Source organism: Brachionichthys hirsutus, unplaced genomic scaffold, assembly GCF_040956055.1.
Source record: "Brachionichthys hirsutus isolate HB-005 unplaced genomic scaffold, CSIRO-AGI_Bhir_v1 contig_1436, whole genome shotgun sequence".
In the NCBI taxonomy this organism is placed as follows: Eukaryota; Metazoa; Chordata; class Actinopteri; order Lophiiformes; family Brachionichthyidae; genus Brachionichthys; species Brachionichthys hirsutus.
The window spans coordinates 52653-64568 of NW_027180513.1; the positions used below are offsets into that span (position 1 = coordinate 52653).

General features: G+C 38.9%; 1 protein-coding gene across 1 annotated transcript in view; it reads right to left on the bottom strand.

Moving 5' to 3' along the window:
- LOC137915746 (inactive heparanase-2-like) overlaps nucleotides 1–8982 on the bottom strand; it is a 41547-nt gene extending 32565 nt beyond the window's left edge. Inside the window, exons 1-3 of the mRNA XM_068758866.1 lie at nucleotides 8702–8982; nucleotides 6196–6350; nucleotides 5253–5414 (exon numbers count right to left, since the gene is read on the bottom strand). Of these exons, the coding sequence (XP_068614967.1) occupies nucleotides 5253–5414; nucleotides 6196–6350; nucleotides 8702–8982 (598 nt within the window). The remainder of the gene's footprint in view (nucleotides 1–5252; nucleotides 5415–6195; nucleotides 6351–8701) is intronic.
- Nucleotides 8983–11916: the final 2934 nt, after the last annotated feature.

Below are 11916 nucleotides of genomic sequence, written 5' to 3' on the forward strand. Positions count from 1 at the left end.
AAACAATCAAAGTATTACTTTTCAGACTGAAATTCTAATCCGGTTTGATATTTTCAGCCATGTTTAGTAATAATGTTTCCTACATTAGAATGTTTTAAATCCCAAACCTTTATTATGCATTTAATATTTACATCATCCAACAATTTTGAAACGCAGAGAAATCTTTGCATTTTATTTAGGTGCCAGAGACATGAGAAAAAAACGCAACTAAACAAACCACAGAATGTTTTTTTTTACATTTTTATTTGCAGTATTCGTTGTTTTAAAAGAGACATGACAACTCACGTGATCACGCTTTGATCATTGATTGGTTTTTGTCGAGCCCTATAATTGGCTGCTCGTGACTAGTGCTAGTGAAGGCCTAAGACTAGATTAAAGTCCCAGCCACCTGCATTCAAGTCAGAAGCGATGTACATTCATCTACTGTGAGCTTTTGTGGTTAAACATTAATTCATGGAAATTTGCCAACAAAACCTGAGAGGAAATCTAGACCGTGTCACCACTACGTCACCTGAAAGTAAATGGCCTTGCTCGTTGCATCAGCGTGTTTGTTATGAATGGAGGTTTTTTTTTTTTTTCCTCACACTTGCAAACGTTTTATTTCTTCTCAGGTTTCCTTTAAATGGAGCCTTGCACCGCTCCATGAGCTGTGGCCACAGCTCTGCGTCGGTTCAAAGAGAACAGCACGGGTATTAGTGTCTGGTGTACGCTCTGCAATGTTTATTTAAGTCTATCATCTGATTAGGCACTGTAAATATTTCTGTTACTCGATACTCCACACGTGAGATCAGACTAAGAAAGAGAGACAGACTAGAGCCCATCATGTCAGGTCTCATGCCTGACCATGAACCCAACTTTTGACGCAGCTACATTGAAATTATTACATTTATTTCAAGGGAACTAAATATACACATATCCCAAACAATGCTAATAATTATGCTAATGCCAATGCTGATGCTAATAATAATGTCTGATAGAACCATGACACCAATTCCCCTCGATAGTATTCGTGAACGAAAAGCATGGTTTATAACATTTATAACATGCCCAGATCCTGAACCTGGTAAAGTCAATCCCATGTGTGTTTTTGTCTCCGTGAACCTATAGCCTAGGATCCAGACCCGGGCACTCCTGGAATTCCACGCTTTCCACGAGGAGGAAGTCCGTCATCCTTCTAGCGAGGACGCTAAAGAAGATATTTCCCTCCACACTAAGAAGTGAGATGGATCGGAACTGCTCCAGCTTGGTGGAATTCTCCTCTTTAGGAATCCAGACTCCCTCCACTTGTCTCCCCTGATCCGAAGTGGTTGCTCTGTTCCAAATTACTCGCAGCAGCTTCCCAGAGGATTCTGAGGAGGTTGGAGCAGAGCTTGTACTTATTGTAAGGTACTTGGACCTGGAGCAGAGCTCGCTCTGGCTGCTGTTACCACCTCCTGGACTTCCTTCCAGGTGGGTTCTGAGGTGTTGAACTCCACTAGAGGTGATGGTCCGTCCAGGAGGTCTCTCTGTGGTCCTAGCTCTTGCTCCCTGTTTGGATCGTGGAGGGTGTTGTAGTGGACAAAGTCATATGAAAACCTTTTATTTTAGATTCATTTTTGCAAGTTAAAACTGTACAAATGATATGTTTAGTACTGTTATTTGTTCATGTGTAATAGTGTCTGAGTACTAACTATGAATCAGTGGTGTGAAATGCTAAACTGCATGTTTCTACCTTTTTTTCCCCTTTAATTTTGAGGTAATAATAGATTAAATCAAAGATAAAGAAGCATCGCAACTACCAGGACATACGGTAATTGTGATAGTTGTTGTGTAATAACCACAAATATGGGTAAAAAAAGAAAAATCCTAGTTAGCTTGTTTCTATTAAATTTCATGGTGAAATTAGATTAAGCCAAATGTCAAAAGATGAAAAGATTGCCTGGAAACACTAGCGGCAGATTCCGAGTAATAAACATTAATCAGGTCGACTGTTTCCATTTATTTTCTTATTAGCTTCAACTAAACACACTTGATACTGTGGCACAACTGACTTTGTAGATTCAGTGCAGAATGAACCAGTCTAATGCAGGACTCCCCCTGTGTGACTACTGAAAGGAAGTGAATGTGAGTATTATCTGAAAACAAAGGGACTGTTTGGGACATAAGACATGATGAATATCAGATTCATGATTTCATGGTAGCCAGTTTTGACTTAAAAGGAAATTCCACTTCCAATTCCATTAAAGGTATTACTCAGATAGTAGTGTATACACTTGCCAAAACTACCCTTAATACCTTATTATTATCAGATTATCATTGCTTCACTTGCTGCTATCTTTAAATGCCTTTCATATTGGGCTCTTGCTATATTAAAGTCTATATTTACCAAAATATAAAAATAAAAAGTTTTTTTTTTATAAACCTGTTATCAGAGGGGATATACTGACTCAACTAAATACAAAATTTGATGTATGTGATTTATCCTTTAGCAGGTATCAATGAGGACACAATGATGGAGCTTTTCTGTTTAGTACACTAATTTTGAAAACGCAACTATCACCGAACAGACCAATGTCTTTTGCTCCCATTTATTGAATCGTGTATCCTCATTAGCTCTCTGTAATGTTTCCCATCTGTTGAAAATCAAAGGAAGCACAAACATCAATAGCAAACAAGTTTAGTATTTGCTGTGTCACACGCAGCTGCATTCCTTATAACTGAAAACATGCAACACTTTCTTTCCCATCCATCATCTGGATATTTTCTTCCTGTCACTGCTTGCAAGTATTGAATGGTTGGCTTTAGACACAGGATAGGAATTTGAAAACTGAGTTGTGTTTATCCTTTGAGCCTTAAACACGGATCTTTGAGGTCACAGGTTGAACAGATCGACTGCCTCGTTCTGTGCGGTGTAAAATAAACATAGGACTTTCACACAGAGTTACAATATACGCAGATAAACTTACAGTAAACATGAGAGAGAAGGTGAGGAAGCGGTGTGAAGTCCTGGAGATGGGGTGATGGAGACAGAGGAATGGAAGAGAAACCTGAAGATGGAAGGCTAGACTGCTGCAGCGAGACGTGAGATCATCCTGACTGTGACCTTGTCTGAGCTTTTGGGTTATTTTCTTGACTTTATTCCCTCGCTGGGTGTCGTGCACGTGCATGCAAGTGGTCCCGTTATTGATAGCTCTAACAAGCAAAGGTCAAAGGTCAGACACCAGTGAGTGGAAAAGGATGGAGCAAGATTGTAAAAGGCCCTTTAAACACCATCTGCATTCAAACACACACATGCACAGTGAACCTTGAACCCGGGCTGATTGTTACCATGTTTAAACACATCCATCCCGGACTGCTGCGACTCTCCACTAAAGTCATGAGAGATCTTTGCAGAATCGAGTTTACACAGCATGCTTGAAGTTCAGCAGAGTGTAATGATGAGAGCATAATGTCAACATGTTCACACTTTCTGGAATTCTATAATCGTCATGAGAGCTTAAGAGCTTAATTCCTTGCATGTTAACTTGCATCCACAGGCAACAACAGTAGAAGACATCATTAAATTATTATTAGTAAATTATTTTAAGGTCAACAAAATATGTTCTACTAGGTTTCATTCTCCTTCCACAGCAATTAAAAGTATAACAACGATGGCAACGGCACAAAATCGACACCTCTCTCCGTCTCTCAACTCTATTTCTACTCCTTAATGAGAACCATCACATAACGGCTCAGATTAATAATAATAAAAAAAGGCATATGCTCCGAATCATTCTTTAAAATTGGAAAACAAATCTGAGTTTTACTGCATCATTTTTAAACTATATTCCATCATTCCCCCCAAACTATAAAACCTACAGGTGTGATGCAGAAGCTACAATTGAATGGCCACATATTATAATTTTCTGTACTTATGTGACCATTATCTCATAAAGCAAAACACTATTTCTCTATCCAGCTATGCTTCTACGTGTATAAATCTAATCTCCACAGGAAATGGTTCACGAAAAATAAATGTATGTAAAAACATCTGGGGAAAAAACTCAAAATGTATTCACAGATGTACAATTAATGATTGGGTTCTACAATTATACTTTATAAATTATGATCTAAACGTGTGAACAGATCCATCACAAACACACACAGGTCAAAATTATTTTTGAAAATGCATAGTTGATAAGCGTTATTTTTATCAGCCTCTATTACCCGTATGCCAAAACACAGACGGCCGTTCTGTCCCAGGGACGGAGACCTTCCAAAAACATGGAAAATAAAATGCATTCACAAACACATTTGTGAATAACTAAATATTTTTTACAAACATATGTTCAGATAGCCCTGCAGTGAACTGGCGGGTTGTGCAGGGTCTCGCCCCGCCTCTCGCCCCTGCTGGGACAGGCTCCAGCACGACCCGCGACCCAGTTACGGATAAAGTACTTCAAGAAAATGGATGTATGGATGGTCAGATATTTGATCGCTCAGTGGATCTACAGCCGTTGTGTACATCAGTGTATCTGAACTTTAAACTACGGTACTTTTACTCCCGCATGGCACAAATGTTTCATATTATTTTTGATTTGTTTTAAGGCCAGTTACCAAGTCCACAATGATTTTTTTTTTCCTAAGGGCTTATTGTTTGGAAAGACTCACTTTCTGGGTGGTTCTCTATTTTAAAATAAACACCCTGCCCACCCAAAATGCTGCCCACCCACCATCTTGTAGAAGCGGAACAGAATAGGAAGTATGTGTGTCTCTGTAGAAACGTTCAACAGAGCAGTAAACATGTGGAGTAGCATTTTTGTTGTCATTTTTGTTTTAATGCTGATGAGTTATATTTCATCTTCTGTACTGTTATATAACTTCTATTATTCTTTTAGATTCTAAGTTTAGTCTTCTTGCATCAAAGTATTTTATATATTACCTTAAAAAGCCACATTAATTTTAATTTGGACTTCACAGCTGTTTAAAACCACACAAGGAAGGCGACCTGATCCTCCCTGACAAGGATTCCGTGATTTACAGACAACTCCCAAAACTGTAGCAGGAGAGACAAATCCCTAATTTACTCTCTTCTCATGAAGTTCCTCATTTCAAGTCATTCACAGAAAACAAATGCTTTGAACCTTGTTTATGCGTGAGCTCGTACATATACATGTGTGTGTGAGACAGGTCCTATACGGGTTCAGACTACGCTACGTGAGTAGGAACAATATGTTTCTTACGATATAAACACTCGCCAAAGGAGAGCTGTTTTTGTGCGTGTGATCTCCTACCTGTTATTGTAATGTTGCTGTAGATGTTGGACAGCTGCTCTTTCAGCAGGACGAGCTGCGTAGCGGCCGCCTTCTCCCGCTGCAGCTCGAGCATGATGTCAGGATGGCTGGCCAGTTTGCATCCCTTCTGTTTGTCCAGCGCAATGTCACTGCGTACGATATCTGCAAACCGGCAAAGACGGATGAAATGAATGCTGCCTCTTGTGGACTTAAAATCAAACTTGGATTACTATTATTATTTATTAGAACCTGTTAGTTTGCTTTGTTTTAAAATGTGATTTGAAAGTAAAGCACAAATGCATGTATAAAAAAAAACAAGTGAATACTAATTGCAACAGATATATTTTGTTCATGTATGTTATTGAAAACTAACACAACATATATCCAAACAAATAAAATGGCAAACATAGTTAAAGTAAATAATAGTTAAAGAAAATGCTTTGAGGCTGAGGGGCAGCAAAAACAGAGTCATTGTGGGTTCCTTATCAATGCAGGCTCAGCAGGTTGTTGTGAGCGCCTCATTCCAACCATTTTCACCTTCCCAGGATGCTTTGCAGTTTATAGTTCAATGAACCGTACTTTCCAGTAAATATTCACATTCCTTTCAAGCGCTGTAGTATTTTTCCCCGCTTCTCCCTGCTAGCAAATGACATTGTCACTGTACAGCATAGCCAGCAGAATCCTGTTAAGATTTCACTTTAAATTCACATCAAACTTTTACAGTATAAGACCGAAGACAGATTTAGCTCAGAAACTGCCAACTTGCTGCAGCCTAGCCGTGTAGAAAAAAAAAATAAACAACGTAGCTTATGTGGGTAAAAAAACATAAATAAATAAAAAATGTAAACAACAAAAACACTTTGTTCTTCTCACAAATAGGAAAGACAGACAAAAAAAAGTCGCATTTATGCAAGCAGAGGTAGAAATAGTCAGGTCAAATCACCGTCTTCGTAGTTTTTCAGATAGTAGTCTGGCCCGGGGCCTCTGAACTTAGCCAGGTTCTTCTGGTTGTTGAACTGCAGGAAGTCGGTCCGCTTCCCGCCAAAACGCAGAAAGGCAGGCGACAGGCCGCGCGCCAGGGTCACGAGCCGCCTGGAGCTGAGGGCACACCGGAAATAATAAGGTTCACAACTCTGCACTGGAAAAACGCACTGATTCAGGTTTAGGCCTCGGTTCAAACTTGTTAGTTTGATAAAGAATAAAATAACAAATACATAAATTCACACTGTGAAAGCAGCAGCAGGTAAAACAGAGGCTTATAAAGGGTCATATGTGAATTGTTAACACTAATTTAAATTTGAAGGCTATTTGTCATTATTTAGTGAAGTCACTATTTGGTGGAATACCAAAAAAAAAAAAACATGCACCTTGCTTTATCTTACTTACTTTTACAACTTGTAGTGGATCTCTGATATATTTATATAAAGAGAATATGATGCTATAAAACACTTCAGAAACTTTTGACCTTCACTATAAGATGGGGCAGCTGGTAGAATTCAGTGGAACAGTCACTAGCTGCTTCTGTGAAGCACCTCTCAGCTTATTTGAACAATTTGCTTTTCACATTTATACTACTTTGGCACACTCCATGGATTTGCCAAAAAATTCTGTTTTGGCCTCTGTCCTGTTCCCCTTTAACATAGACTCTTTTTTTTTTTTTTTTTACCCCTTTTATTCTTCCCTCTCTGCATGATCAATCTTTCCTCCACGTTTTCAATCAATTTACAATGTTTATTAAAGATATTAATATTCGCTTTTAACAGAAAAAATCTTCCCCGAACTCACTGCATCATGTATTTTCACAGAGACTGAAATGCCTATAATGTCTGTAAAAATGTATGGGGGGGGCGCACATGAGCAAAGTAGCTCATGATTTATGGCACCTGGGGCCAAGATGTCAGTTTCACCTCTGAAAAGTCTAATTTTAACTGATAATTGAGACTCTTACACAAAACCAAACATCCATTTCCTGGTCGATCGTCTTGTCTACAGTAGTTTTTCCGCATTGCGGGTCACGGGAGTTGCTGCCGATCCCAGCATGCAGGAGGGGAACACTTTATAATAACTGAACTTTGGAAATATTCTGACTTTAAATCAAACTATACCGGACAGCGCTTTCTGGTGTTAAACCATAACAGTATCATCTGCAGTGGTCTTATAAAAAAAAAAAAACATTTTCAGGTGTCTGACCCCCTTAAAGTGTCCTTAACTGTAGTGCATGATAAATTATTTTATGAATGATCATTATTATAAACCATAATGTCTTATTAAAAGAGTTTCTTACTCTATGATGCATAAAAACTATGAATAAAGCTTTCTAAGGCATTTAAAATATTTAATTTCAAGTCCAAGTAAAATTGATGTTCATGCAAACGAATGTTAATAAATGATAAAAGTTCATTTACTTTAATCCGCTTGTTTATTTCAGCCTATACGTGGCACTTAATTTAAAATGTCGCAACACCAACAAAGTGGCGGTCGGTAGCCAACAGTAGGCTTCTGCTTACGTTACTTTATAAAGTAACGCAGTTTATAGATTGCTCAGGCGTTAATGGAGTTGTACTTGATGAGAGATAAATACTTGCAATATTTCATGCAATTGGGGAAAACATCGCGCATGAACGGCCAAGCGAGAACAAACACTGATTGTGTGAAAGAGAAAAAATGTGATGGGGACGGTAATTGAATAACCGGCTGTCCCGCATTTAAGGTAAAATAATAAAAACGGGTTGTACAGTTTTATTATTAATATGAGAGTATAACTGGGGAAAGACGCACTTAAAGAAAATCATAAATGGTCATAAATGGTTGTTGGAAATATTTTCCATTATGAAACTTGTATGTGATGATGTAGTGTGTTTAGCTGCACAATATGCATCACCGTAATCAAAGGCTATTCTTTTAAATCATGATTGGGTTTGTCTGCCTATAGATAGTGAATAAAAAAGTTTTGGAATTCCGTAATTCAATAAGCATTACTGACGGTAAAATCAAGCGCCTGTGACGCAGCGTATTATCACAGTGTGTCGAAAGGTTTTAGAAAATAAATGAATTCTGTTAAGTAATGAGTGGCATTAAATCCAAATGAAATTTATTTTTAGGGGAACATTTTGAAAACTAGATTTAATAACCATTGAAATTTACGTTTTGTAAATTTATAAATATATAAATGTACAATCTATAAATATATGGATGTATATATAACGCCATGCCCACAATGGTTTGAACCAACGGTCCAGTCTCAATGAATGTTAAATGTTACTGAATAAGCTGATTATTCTTGATTAAAACTTGTCCTTTTTTGTGTGCAGCATTGTGTGCGTTGCGGGGTGTTGTCACTCTGTGCCCTGAGTGGACACGTAACGCGCTGCTACACTATTCAGACAACATGGCTGCGTGCGTAAAGACAGAAGAACATTAAACATGCTGGAGCAATAACGGGCAAGTACCTCAGAAAGTCGAGCCAACCGTCTTTGATTATCGACGGATCCAGCTGCAGAGAAAGGAAGTTGTCGTTGAGGACTCTTGTTGCACTGCGTGCGTTGACATCCAAGAGAATGAGCGTCCTCTCCATGAAGCCCGGACGCGTCCCACCGGTTGCATATTTTTGGTGTGCAGTGGAGGAAGAAGGCGAGGAGGAGGTAGAGAGCACCGACTGCACCACCAGAGAAGCCAAATATGTCAGGCGCAGAAAGGACCGTGGGTAAACGCAAGGTGAGGATTGGGGCATCTTCTTTGCTTTTGAAGAACAGAATGGTCACCGCGCGCGTAATGAAGCTGAAGACTGAGAAAAGGGAAAAAACAATCAATAAACTGTTCGAAGTTCGATGGTCGTTCTTTACTTCAGCCTCATCGATCGGGATCTGTCTTCTTGTCCACTTTTCTCGCCCCCTCCTCTGCCCCCCGCCCTTCTGTGCATTTTCGGAGCTGGTCACAAGAGCGCATGCACGCCCGAACCAACCTTCCCGGTTGTGAGATAATATCTGGAGGAGGAGGAGGAGATGAGGCAGCAACGCCCCTCCAAGGTTCTCCGAGGTAGGAGTGCAAACTCGGAATCACAGTTGTTATGTGGACTCATTTGGCCAAAAGTGGTTCATAATTAAGAGACGAAGACGAACGTTACATGCAGCATAATTGTCTGTCGGATTAACAATGATGATGAAAAGTCTAACAAAATGAGCAAGTTCCGATGCTGCCTCAAATTTTGTGAGAATGAGAATTTCATATCTGGAATTATTCCTTCCAATAATTTGTTTTAATGTAAAAACAATGCATGCAACACTCTCATTTGCGCTCAGCGAGGTTTTCTGCAGTATACTCTTCACTTCAGTCAATCCCGCAGATTTAAACTGTAAACCCTGTAGAATAACCCCCCCCCCCCCCCCCCCCCATCCCTCAGTGATGAACTAAAGTGGAATTAAATCTGCATCCTTTATCCAGACCCGCAACAAAATATAAGGAGTCTATTCCATTCCTCCCACCCGCAGTGTCAAAGAAATGTGTTCAGTAGTTTTGACATAATCGTGTTAACACACATGTGTGTGATGCATTTAAATGCTACAAGCAAAAGTGTGACCATGCAGTATAATGGAGATGAGGTTACGCGCAAGCCTTTCAAATTTACCGGCACAGTCATTCTGATGGCACAAACCCAAATGCGCTCAGCTTTAATCCTCCTCGCTCGACCAATTGGTGAATTTAACGTTTCAACAGGAAATTATTTTCTGCCCGACAGTGGAAGAATCAAGAACCTGCACATGCAGTTCAAGAGAACAAACGATGGCCTTCAGCTAAACAAGAAAATACGAGCTTGTCAACAGGTTATTTCCCGTTTGTAGAGGCTTCACTTTGTTTTGCCAAACCACTGATCTATTACACATTTAGATAGGACAACAGTCTGGGCCCCTTTTTCAAAAACATGCAAAGGCAATTTGGGATTTAAGTTCCTATAAGCATGGGACTCACCTAAACTCTTTGTGACTTTTCTCTCCAGATGTTCTTGGTGGAATGCTGAGCAAAGTGTGCAGGGTTTCTCTAGAACGCAGTTTCATCAGGCGGCCAGTGTAGCGAGAAGTTACTGTTTAAGGTCACTGCTGTCTCACAGATGAGCAAAGAACGACACGAGAATAAAATGTTCCAAAGTAAGTTTAATCTTTTCCTTCCGACCTAATACGCACGAGCACGTGAAACCGCAAAATTACCCGAGGTGTTAACGTTTGAGGTTTTACGCACGAAAGTTCCCATTAAAGGCATTAAAAGAACCCACATGCTGCAAGTTCAGAACGACGCATCTGCAAAGACGATCCTAATTAATTCTTGAACTGACCCTGAAAAGTCAGTTTGTGTTTACGCATGAGCGCCTGATGCGTTTTTTTGGGGTCACATGCAGAGATGAAACCGACGTTGCCAACCGCAGATCTTATTTCAGAGGTCCAACCCAGATTCTAATGCTTCATGTTGTCATCGTGGCTGAGACGGAACTCCTAGTTAACATGTGGCTTCAATAGAGCCACAGTATTTATGTCCAATGGAAAAGTCTGGTTAACGTGTATTTACTTATAGTCGAGGAGCTTTTCTTCTTCTTTAATTAGCCTTTAAATATCAAACCGTGCTTTGAGACATCTGCTGTGCTATTTATAGTATTGGGGATGTTTTTGTAAGAGAAATGAAACGAAACTTTATCCTATATTCGGAAACATCAATATAATTGAATAATATTCGGACATTCCTGTTTGTTGGGATGATTTCTATATTATACAACATTCCTTGTATTCCAACATTTAGAGTTTTAGTGGAGAAAATATTGAATTAAAAAAACGTTTTCATGTTATTTGAAGCTCTAATCTGAATTAAAAAATCAACATTAGAACAGATCCTCACATTTGGTTAACAATCAGAATATTTATATTGAATTGCATGAAATATAATATCTCTGGTTTTAAACCCCATAACTTTCTTTTTAGATTTAAACCGAAAATATTTAATTCAAACGAAAACAATTATACGAACGAAAATCTGTATGAAACACGTTTAGTTGAAAAATTATTCAGTTATCAACACCGATAAACGGAACACGATTGCGTTCAGGATAAACGGGATAAGCTTTCAGCATTAAAGGACACATCTTCACTGTTGATCCCGTTTTTGTTCTACTTTTTTGTCTGGATTATTTAACAGTTTTTTCAGGAAAATATTATTGCCATGAGTTTACCAAATAAAAAGAAAGCACTGTGTTTATTTCTAAGTTCATTTTGTAAATGTATTCAGATATTTGTTGGACGTCCATTCGGCTGCACGAATGCTGTTCAGCAGTTAAAGAAGATGCTGCATAAATGCTTCATGTGAGCTGCGAGTGAATTATAGCAGAACATTTTAGTGTTAAAGGAATATATAGCAACTAATATTTAAAATAAAAAAATCCAATACTACAAACACACAAGAGGATTTACAACGTTTGACCGTCTACACGTGTTAAAATCGGATACATTCATAAACACAAATGAACAGCTAAATCCTTGCCTGTTCTCTGAAATCAGATCGCTCTGTTATTGTGTTCAGTCTTTGTTTCCTACCTTGTAACTGGTCATCCAGTCAATCCATGTCTAAAAAGCACAAGTCAAAAGCAGCGAATTGTGCGGTAATATTAACGCAAACAGCCATAATG